At 30.1% G+C, this 11,354-nt stretch overlaps 2 protein-coding genes across 3 annotated transcripts in view; both read left to right on the forward strand.

The window, feature by feature from the left end:
- The window catches only part of LOC111709172 (uncharacterized), a 9,050-nt gene extending 7,240 nt beyond the window's left edge, over positions 1-1,810 (forward strand). The window contains exons 9-11 of the mRNA XM_023482781.1: positions 74-144; positions 521-628; positions 1,018-1,810. Of these exons, the coding sequence (XP_023338549.1) occupies positions 74-144; positions 521-628; positions 1,018-1,030 (192 nt within the window). The 3' untranslated portion in view covers positions 1,031-1,810. The remainder of the gene's footprint in view (positions 1-73; positions 145-520; positions 629-1,017) is intronic.
- A 2,166-nt stretch (positions 1,811-3,976) lies between these two features.
- Positions 3,977-9,913, forward strand: LOC111709166 (uncharacterized). Of its 2 annotated transcripts, none has more exons than XM_023482775.1 (7): positions 3,977-4,171; positions 5,871-5,922; positions 6,519-6,561; positions 7,178-7,223; positions 7,959-7,993; positions 9,253-9,345; positions 9,623-9,913. In XM_023482775.1, the coding sequence occupies exons 1-7, from the start codon at positions 4,097-4,099 to the stop codon at positions 9,684-9,686; spliced, it is 408 nt and encodes a 135-aa protein (XP_023338543.1). In that variant the 5' UTR covers positions 3,977-4,096; the 3' UTR covers positions 9,687-9,913. The 2 variants fall into 2 exon arrangements, with proteins under 2 accessions (XP_023338543.1, XP_023338542.1); XM_023482774.1 differs by having other exon boundaries at positions 3,980-4,171; positions 6,516-6,561.
- Positions 9,914-11,354: the final 1,441 nt, after the last annotated feature.

Below are 11,354 nucleotides of genomic sequence, written 5' to 3' on the forward strand. Positions count from 1 at the left end.
TATTATTATTATTATTAATATTAATATTATTAATTGTATTATTATTATTATTATTATTATTATTATTATTTAGGAAGAGTATTTACACACGCTAGGAGCTAAGGAGGATATTTTGCCAAGAAACCAGGCACTTCTTCTTTATAGGTAACAACATATTAGATCAGTGTAATAACATGTTAGATCAGTGTAATATTGTTAAAAAAACTGATTTACACTTATAACAGATTGTTATAAATTTTGAACTGGAGCTAGAATTACAAAGGATTTTGCATTTTAAATAAATGAAATTAATAAATAATTTTTTTTCAAACCCCATTCGTTCCATGTTCGTTCATTTATTTATGATCGTTCCGGTTTCCTCAAGAATTTTTCCAACGGCAAAGCATTTATTCATTTTATGGAACGATGTGACCGGTAACGGGGACTTGAATTCCCGTTTTATAATTGAAAAATCGTTTGTTTTGCATTAACGATGCCCATTCCTATCATAATAACAGTTCTGTATTTGTGTACTGTACAGGTATCTGAAGAACAGTATGGGAACTATACATGCCAGGGCACTGTACAGTCGACTTGAGGTTTTGGTACATAAACTAGAGGCAGCTGCTCAAATATTCTTCAACCATAGGAATCAATCAATCAATCAATCAATTAATCAATAAGCCATTAAATAAATAAATTTATCAATTTATTTACCAATCAGCTAATTAATAAATTTATCAATCTGTTTATCAATTTATCAATTTATCAATTTACAGGGTAACCCACAATTAAGAATGAGACTTCTAAGACGATTGCATTGTACCGAATTTAAATTCAATATTTGCAGAAGGTGCATCGATGATTGGTTTTTTATACAGTTCCAATCAACTTCTAAGTATTTTTTAAAAACCCTCTATTGAAAATCTATAAATCTCCAGATCATAAAAGTTATGTTGAAAACAAAAATTAGCAAACCTTTTTTGTTAAAAAAGAAAAATATTTTTCTTTTAATTAACAATTGATTGATTATTATAGGTTAATGATATGAATACTGAATAGCAATAAATATTGTTTTCAAACCAGTTTTCCAGTACAGAATATGAATAGAAATCATGGAATAAATTCAATTTTTGGAAACAGACTACCTTCACAGAATATGAATGAAGATCATTAAATGAATTCAGCTTTTTGAAACAGAGTACCTTAACAATATGAATGGAAATACTGTAATAACAGACTTTTGGAAACGGACTACCTTAACATAATATGAAGTAAAATCATAAATTCAGCTTTTGGAAACAGATTACCTTAACAAAATATATGAATGTAAATACTGAAATGAATTCAGCTGTTGGAAATAGATTACCTTAACAGAGTATGAATGGAAATCGTGTAATAAAGTTAGCTTTTGGAAACAGAGTCCATCCTATTTGAAGAATGTGAAAAAAAGGAATAAATTCAACTTTTGGAAACAGACTGTCAAGCTTCTGAAAACTACATGATTGTAAATTATACAAAAGAATGAGCTTTTGTAAACAGACTCCTTACTTTTCGAGAAATGTGAAGTAAAATCGAAGGAATAGACTTATGCTATTGATAATAATAACTGAGTGTCTGCTATTTGCAAAAATTTATAAATAATAATCATTTTATGAAATAGTCTTCTAAAAACAAACCTATTTTAGGACGAAATCAACTCAGCTTTTAGAAACAGTTTCCATCCTATTTATATAATACTAGAATTGTGATCAGATGTTTATTGTTAATACTTGTTCCTTGTAGTTGTAACGTTCAGTCTGAATCAATAAAATTACATATCTAATCATAATCAAACCTTTAACTTTCTGATGAAGATGATCATAATCTTAGGACTAGGCTATTTTTAGTTAGTAGGGATTTCACCGTAAAGGGTAAATCGTTTCGAAATTTTCGTATAAAATTTTGCATTATTTCGTTCGCTCGCGAAAATTTCGCGAACAAAATTTTTTTCATCATACATTTATCTAAGTTAAGGAATAGAAATTAATTATGATATAATTAAACTTCAAATGCTAAGTTTTCAGTGCATAGAATTTCACAGATATTTGTGCAATTAATTGTTGCAGGTACAATCATTTTAGCGAAAAAGTTTGCGAAATTCGAACGAAAATTTTCGCATTTTTTCGCGAAAGTTTTTGTTCGCTGGAAACCCTAGTTAAACATAAAAGTTTAGCTTTTAAATATGTCCTTTTAAGTCGCTATTTTTTCTTTGAACATTATTAAACAATTTTTGTTTTGTTTACAATGAATTAAAAAAAAATTTGTGAAATAAGAGACAAATTGAAAGTCGTCTTTATTTTTTAATATTGGATCAATGGCAAAGATTCTTGTGAGATTTCCAAAATGTGTTCATCCTTCTTTATAGAAAATTAAAATCGACTAGGATAAAACATTGAACAATTTTGTTGTTTGAAGATAATTGGAATCTGAACTCTTGATTGGCTTCTTAGTATTGCAAAAATTGAACCCAAGACAATTGTAGTTACTGGGATACTACAGTTGTTGTCGCAAATATCAATACAATGAAGACGACTTTAGTTTTAAATGTTGATTTAAAACAGAATGAATACACAGAAACATAATTACCTTGTAATTAAAAAATAGCTTGCTAACAGTAAAAAGCTTAAATAAACAAGTCGTCTTCATTGAATTATAATAATCACCAATCAGCGTACTAAAACCTTAAACAGAGTAAAAAAATATTCTTTTTTATGAGAATTTTTTCCCATGACGTACATTGCTTGTTGGCAAAATGCCCTGAGTACAGCCTACTACGATATCACATCAAACTGAGCATACTATCAGTGTATACATATCCTGTATGTAAAGAAAACATACCAATACTGGGAACTTTTCAACGGTGGATATCGGGATTCATGCTTTATCCACTCTCTTTCTTTATCTCGAGATTAAATAATGCTTGTATTCCTCTTGTTATTAATCTCTAGATTAATTAACTGATCGGGATTAAGGATATCCCATTCCAAAGTTTTCAGCTCTGGAAAGATCCATAAAACTGTGAAATAGGAAGACGACATGAAAGCAGTATTAAAGTTTTTGTAGATATTTGAGGCTGTTACAGAGCAAATATTTTTACTAAAACTTTAAAATCACTTTTTAAAGTGAAATGGTTGGTGCTCACTGCAGAATTGCTGTGTCTTGTGTTTAATATGCTATTTTAAATCATAACTTGGGTCTACAAGTCGTCTTCATATTACACAGTTTTCTTTTTCTTACTGTACGGGGGTAGGCGATGATATGAATATAATGAAGACGACTTTTTATACAAGTTTTAATAGTTAACAAGCTTTTTTCGCATTACAAGTATACAAGTAATAAAAGAAAAGCTTTTTAAATTGAAAGCTTCTCTTTGTTTTAATGTTATTTTGTATCCATGCTGTTTAATAAGCTTGATAAAATTACAAATTTAATCCGAAAGTCGTCTTCATTATATTGATATAATCGTCTACCCCCGTAGGATCAGTAAGTTTGGAGAAAGGCTGTAGATTGATTTAATAATTTGTTCTAAGAAATACTAAGTTTTTTCCAACGATATGCAATTTCACAAACCGTCATCTACAATGTAATTTTTGATAAAATTTTGAAATTATTCTAATTATAACTAAAATTTGAATTTACATATTTGAATTGAACTGCTTCGATCCCGATCATATTCCGATCTATCATGAATATGTTAGTCGTCTAGCTCTGAAGAATGATCGTCTGTTTTAGTTTTCCATAAACACTAAAACTAAAAAGTTGCCTTCTAAATAATTACTTAAAATCTACACCCATGTTTCTGATAATAGCTATTCTTTACGTTTCTTTTCTTTTCTCGTAAAGTTTGGAATAATAGCGAATAAAATTTTAAGTTTTTTCATGTTTTTATTTGCGGATTTACAAAAAAATAAAAATTTAAAACAAAGCAAATGCAAAAAGACCCATTTCACTTAAAAATAGATTTTCATATTTAATCTAAAAAAACGAACATTAAAGATATACTAAATGCCTTCTTTCTGTTCCTGAATTTTATGGGTCTCACATGTGTGTCTCAAATAGATTTCAGAGGTAGAAAATGAATAAGAAAAAGACCGGGGTTGAAGTTCATTTTTCAGATAAAATTCAGACTCATGAAACTTTTTCATGCGAGGTAAATAAACCCATTAGTTTTTTAAAATTAAAATCTGCGATTTTAATTTGAATTCAATTTCTTATTTTATTTTCATTGAATGCTTAAAGGACAGTTATAGATTATATTTCAAGTTAACAACGGCACCCATAACCTTTTTCTGATACAAAATGTTTAAGATATTGTTGTTTTTTTTTTACTTGAAAAGTGTTTAATTCGACCATTACACCGCCATTGTTTAACTAACTGTTAAACTAACTGAAATACGCAAGTCAAATCTTAAAATAAACAACAATTGAAAAAGACTTCAATTTAAAAACATGAATATCTCCTTTATTCTTAAATTATCATACAAAGCTTTTAAGCCTTTATGGGCACCGTTGTGAATCCGACATTCCTCTCTTTAGATGGAGGAGGGGGGGGGGAGTTTAAATCAGGAAAAGTAAAAATGACAAAAACAGAAACACACAGTTTTTGTATGAAATAAAATGTGTATAATTTTAAAATTGTTTAAGTATTCAAATTAAGAATATCTACATGGTGTTTTAAATTCCTAGTCAATTAATTTGTTAGACTCTAGACTTCATAACTCATGGTAGCTCTTATCTAATTCAACAAATTTATCCAGGGGCTAAACTTTCTTTCAAATTCTTCAAGAAATATTTTTATTTATTTATTTTTGAAGGATATTGATTGATCTATCGTATATTTTTATATAATAGCAATATACTTCTCATAGGTGTACTGTCTGTCCACTGCATTCAAATTGACAAGTGTCAATTAGGTCTCATGGTTTTCCTTTCTGTGTCTTGCAGGACAGTTCGGGAAGAAATCATCATCATTGGAGCACTTTCTGAGATCCTCAAAGCCATCTTATCGGAGACCCCCAGATAATAATTGGAGTAGGAGACCCAAGCTTTTCATATAGGAAACCCTAGATTTTTGTTGGAGACCCCAAGATTATCATGTGTAACCTCGAAATTTTCATTGGAGCTCATCATCCGAGACCCTAAGCTTTTTATCGGTAAACTCAAACTTTTCATTGGAGACTACAGATTTTTATTGGGGACCCCAAGCTTATCATTGAAGACCCCTGTAATTTTTTGGAAGACTCCGCCCATATTTTCATTAGAAGCCCTCATATTTCATTGGAAACCCCCAAATTCGATGAAAAGCTTGGGGTATCCAATGCAATTCTGGGGTTGTCTGAAGATATACTTGGGGTCGATAAATAAAATGTTGGGTTTCAGATGCAAAACTTGGGGTTTTATATGAAGAACTATGGGTCTTCGATGAGATGGCTTTCGCGTCTCCGATGAAAGGGGGTCTCCAAAAGTACTCCAATGAATGATACTAATTTCTTCCCTGACTCGTATCAGAATATTAAATAAGTCTTTTTAAGAATGTATTATACCATAAAAAACTACAGATGTAACTTCATATGATTTTCTATTCATGGAGTGGCATGTCCGATTTACAACAGTACCATTAACAGATTCGTCTGAATTATCCATCATTTGCTTATCTAAAATTGACAATTTTAATTAGTGTTTTTCAAGCTAGAAAAACGACGATATCCTCCACATTATTGATAAGATAAAGGTGTAAAGGTACCTTTGTGAATCTGGCTCGTCACTATTTAAATGGAAGGTCAAAAAAATGCCACTTTTTGATTTACAATATTTTATCAATTTAAATGGTTTTTTTTTTTTTTTTTTAGGAATACGAAAGAGGAGAAACATTGAATCTTGAAACTAGTGACCTCACTTTAGGAAAAATGCAAAAAATACAGAAATTCTTTTTCAAATTTTTTAAAATGCTGAAGAGCTTTAGAAAGTTATGATCCAATTTTAACTGACATTTAATGGTTTTCATTTATTATAACATTGCACGAACTAAATTTTACGAATTTGAGCAAATCAGTGTACCCATGCTGCCGCGCCGCCGGATCAAATTGGAATACTGATTCAGAGTTATAAATTCATTCAGGATTTGAATCAGCGGTAGTTACTGCGACCTTTTCATCGATCGATTGATGTATTTCGGTTCCAGAAATGCGTATAGTGTAGTTCAGCTTATTAATTATACAGTTTAAATTAAAGCCGTTTACAACATGATAACAACATTCTTGTCTAAAGAAATTGAGTGCAAGTCTTTGCAACAATTTCAAATTTTCTAAACCCTATTATTATTATTTTAAACTAACTGCAGTATTTATAGTTTGAAATATACACGGTTTACGACATGAGTTGCAAAGATATAGGAATTAGAAAATCAGAGTTTGTGGCAAAGATTCAGTTCCTTAATACAATTCATTCATGTTAAAAAGTTGAAAAAACGTATCTTTTTTAAATATTGCATTTAGAAGATGAACTGATGAATATGGATATCCTTAACTTAAAAATAAACAGGTAATATTTTTATAGAATAAAATGTTGTTATTTCAGAAGCCTGAGGCAGAACTTAAATATTTTGAGCCGCGGCTTAAATTAAAGCCGCGGCATAAATATGGTTGGTTTCACATAAAATTGTTTTTAATTTTTCAAGATATCCTACTTGACTCTACTTTATAGCTTTGTATTTAGATCTATCCTACTTGACTCTACTTTATAGCTTTGTATTTAGATTTATCCTACTTGACTCTACTTTATAGCTTTGTATTTAGATCTATCCTACTTGACTCTACTTTATAGCTCTGTATTTAGATCTATCCTACTTGACTCTACTTTATAGCTTTGTATTTAGATCCATCCTACTTGACTCTACTTTATAGCTTTGTATTTAGATCTATCCTACTTGACTCTACTTTATAGCTTTGTATTTAGATCCATCCTACTTGACTCTACTTTATAGCATTGTATTTAGATCTATCCTACTTGACTTTACTTTATAGCTTTGTATTTAGATCCATCCTACTTGACTTTACTTTATAGCTTTGTATTTAAATCCATCCTACTTGACTCTACTTTATAGCTTTGTATTTAGATCTATATCCTACTTGACTCTACTTTATAGCTTTGTATTTAGATCTATCCTACTTGACTCTACCATCAAGAATTTCTACGAGATAGAGGTAATAATTTAAAGTTGTAATCCTTGTTTGTCTGTTTGTCCGATCATAACTCAGGAAACCCTGTATCGATTTGCCTCAAATTTTGATTGGGGAACTCGAGAGAGCCACGGTAACCTTCTTAGCTTGATTTTGAGATTCTTAGTTGAGTGAATCGACTTTTAAAGTGAAAATTTAGTTTCTCGGTAAAATTGTCCAAGTGCGGGTAAACGGCAGGAGAAATTACGAGTAACCTGGGCAACGCTGCAGGGTTGGTCGACGTAAATTGACTCTCCGTACATGAGGTACATTCTCGATTCACAACAATACCCTTTCAATATATAAATAGAAATGAGAAACATCACTGTCGTTTGTTAATCATTGAACTAATAAATCCTGTAAAGAAACTATTATTTCTTATTAAAAAAAAATTAATAGAATTTTATTGTCAGCTAATTAATGGTTAAAAAGCGATTCTGAATTCAGATGGAAATATTATTGGTACACACTGTGTGTGTGTGACATACAGTGAAAACCAGATTACTGTGAAATAGGAAGACGACTTTTAAGTGTGTTAAATATTGTTTTACAGCAAATAGTTTTACTACAAGTAGCTTAAAAATCACATACTAAGTACACACTTAAGGTTTGCTGTGTCTCATCTCATGTTCATTGGACTTACAATCATAACTTGAGTTTAAAAGTCGTCTTCGTATTCCAGAGTTTTCTTGTTCTCACTGTAAATTGTTATATTTACAGGATGATTGCATCAACGACTTTGGTGTCTATATCAGGTTAAACTTTAAATGGAATTGATCACAACTATTCAAAAATACACGATTCATTCCGATTTTAGGAATAATTAGGATCGTAATCGTACCTTACTCACAACAAATTAATTTTCTTGTAAATTTTTGAAAAACAATTAAAAATCCACGAAAAAGGAACCGATTTTTCATTTTCAAATACCTAAATCATTGAAACCTAATGGTGTACACCTTTGATATTTCAAACTTTGACATTTTTATCTATCAGAATTTATAGTTTCAAATATCAAAGTGAAAGGACTACAAAATAAGGTTTCAAAGATAAACAAGTTGAAAAATATGACATAGTTATTAAGACAATTGTAGTATTGGGAGCTAAGGGACTGTTTAGTGAAAATGTTTGTAAACTAAGGGACTATTTACTGTTTAGTGAATATATTGGTGAACTAAGGGACTATTTACTGTTTAGTGAATATATTGGTGAACTAAGGGACTGTATACTGTTTAACTAAGGGACTATTTACTGTTTAGTGAATATATTGGTGAACTAAGGGACTGTATACTGTTTAGTAAATATATTGGTGAACTATGGTAATGTTTACTCTTTAGTGAATATATTGATGAACTATGGGAATGTTTATTGTTTAGTGAATATATTGATGAACTAAGGGACTGTTTACTGTTTAGTGAATATATTGATGAACTATGGGAATGTTTATTGTTTAGTGAATATATTGGTGAACTAAGGGAATGTTTACTGTTTAGCGAATATATTAGTGAACTATGGGAATGTTTACTGTTTAGCGATTATATTGGTGAACTAAGGGACTGTTTACTGTTTAGCGAATATATTGGTGAACTAAGGGAATATTTACTGTTTAGTGAATGTATTGATGACCTAAGGGACTGTTTGCTGTTTAGCGAATATATTGGTGAACTAAGGGACTGGTTACTGTTTAGTGAATATATTGGTGAACTATGGGACTGTTTACTGTTTATTGAATATATTGGTGAACTATGGGACTGTTTACTGTTTAGCGAATATATTGATGAACTAAGGGACTTTTTACTGTTTATTGAATATATTGGTGAACTATGGGACTGTTTACTGTTTATCAAATCAAATCAAATCAAATCAAATCATTTATTAGGCCACAAGTTAACAATATTCATATTAATAAAAATGACTATACAATTACATATATATATTTAGTGAATATATTGGTGAACTAAGGGACTGTTTACTGTTTAGTAAGTATATTGATTAATGACTGTTTACTGTTTAGTGAAAGTATTGGTGAACTAAGGGAAGGTGATCTACTGATAACAATTCAAGAAGAAGATTGTCTGAATAGGAATGCCTTAGCAATTCTCAGCAGGTAGATACAGGGGAATTCATTAGAAATGTTTTAAAATTCTTTTAAATCATGCCACTTACTCAGCTAACTTTAATTTAGAAACACAGAAACCATAACGACTAGTTAGTTGATTGGAACACTTCTAAAATCATTTCATTTATTTTGGTTTTTCATTTTACCTAACTCACAAATACTTTTTGTTGCTCTAGACATCTACATTTTAACAGATAGAGACATTAAATCTTTTATATATTAGATTGGAACAAATGGGGGAATAGTAAATATTTTATATTTTTAGATTGGAACAGATGGGGGACACAGTTGAAGTAACTTTGGCAAGAAAAGTTATAAAACCGACCTAGAGAAGATAGATTACAGTTTTGAACGTATTTTCATCTTTCAAAGACATGACTGTGGTTTTATTCCTTCCTACCCAGTACCCATGCAGAAATTCACCAAATATGAATTGTATCTTTTCCAAATTCATAATTTAAGTCAAGCGTAGGAATTTATAGATAAGATTAAGATTAAATGGACTGAATTTAGTTTTATGAATTAGGGCGCTTCGTGCCCATCTTCTTTTTAAATTGTGAACATGTTCTTTTTGTTTACATTTTAAAACAATGAAGAAAACATTTTTGCGGATTTAAAAAAAAATTCGCGGATTTTTAAGAATTTAAATTATTTAACAAAATTAAAAACCTTTAAAACACAGTTTTTTATTTTTATCATTCATAAACCTTCCCTGTGGTCACGTGATGTCCCACAAAAAAATTGAGCCGTTCGGTTCAGCCGTTTTGACGTTTATTGGATACAAACAAACAGACAAACAGACAGACAAGCCAAATCTATATATAGATAAGTATTTACTGAATGTAAAAATGAATATATTTGCTGTGATAATCAAATAGTAGAGTAAATAAATATTTATTTTAGAATAACAAAAATATTAAGAAATTGAATTTGTCCAAGTATACAGTGTGTTCCTGCACGAAACATGACAGTAGCAAGACGGCTTGAACGTCGTCGTTGAATTTGGATGTAATTTACTGCATTCGTTTGTCAACCTAATTTTAGAAGTAGAATTCTAGAAATAATAATCCACAAAATATCCATAGTCCTGTCATTTCTAAACTGTGCTATACCTCTTAAGTACTTTTAATATTACCCGAGTATGAAGACTTTCGTACGGATTTCGACAATTTTGGGTTTATTCAACAAAATTGAAATTTAAACAAAATTCTTAATATCTCCGGTAATATGATAGCACATAAAAGGCAAACAACATTTTGGAAATGCTAGGACAAGGAGAATTTTTTAGTTATTGTTTCAAGAATTATAAATGTTCAAGTTCACAAATAAATACCAAGATCAAAGATGTCATTCAAGTCGTCTTGCTACTGTCATGTTTCGTGGGACACCCTGTATTTTTGTTCTCAGAACGTACGTCCCAGTCCAAAATAATACCGAACTCCTGGTGTGACTAAGTGATATCTAGATTTTATTATACGCCAAATGTGGAGTTAGTTATGAAAATCTAAAGTGCAATTTTCTTTAATTTGACATGGCTTGCACTTAGAGATGGTGACGTTTTTTTTTCATTTCGATCTTTCATCATTCGTGAACGACCCATTTCGTTCCTTTTTTCAATAGTTTTAAAAAATTATTTGTTCGTTCTCAAATTTATCGTTAATTATCCACATATTTCGTTCGTTTTCTCACTTAAGAATCGTTCAGTAAAAAGCGTTAGTCTTTTTAAAGTTTGCATGAAAAAATCGGTCGTTCAGTAAAAACGACCGTTATTTGAAGTTCTCTTAAGAATTAAGATCGTTTTTCATTTCTCTAAACGATCCAAGTTGTTCTTTTTTATCAAGATATTTTAAGGTTTGGAATACGTAAAAATACGTAGTTTCCATATACGTATGACATACATATTTTCGTAACCATCTGGAATATTTCGGTTTTTCCTATACGTACATTTAGGTTTGAAAAAAATCTTAACATTTCTTAATATTTGGAATTTATATGTT

Source organism: Eurytemora carolleeae, unplaced genomic scaffold (genome assembly GCF_000591075.1).
Source record: "Eurytemora carolleeae unplaced genomic scaffold, Eaff_2.0 scaffold878, whole genome shotgun sequence".
Classification (NCBI taxonomy): Eukaryota; Metazoa; Arthropoda; class Copepoda; order Calanoida; family Temoridae; genus Eurytemora; species Eurytemora carolleeae.

Excerpts from the sequence above, each read along its gene's own strand:
- LOC111709166 (XM_023482774.1), top strand. The coding sequence starts at position 4,097 with ATGAATAAGAAAAAGACCGGGGTTGAAGTTCATTTTTCAGATAAAATT. Across the intron at positions 4,172-5,870 it reads ATGAAACTTTTTCATGCGAG|GAATACGAAAGAGGAGAAAC; the intron begins GTAAATAAACCC and ends TTTTTTTTTTAG. Across the intron at positions 7,994-9,252 it reads GACTTTGGTGTCTATATCAG|TGAAAGTATTGGTGAACTAA; the intron begins GTTAAACTTTAA and ends TTTACTGTTTAG.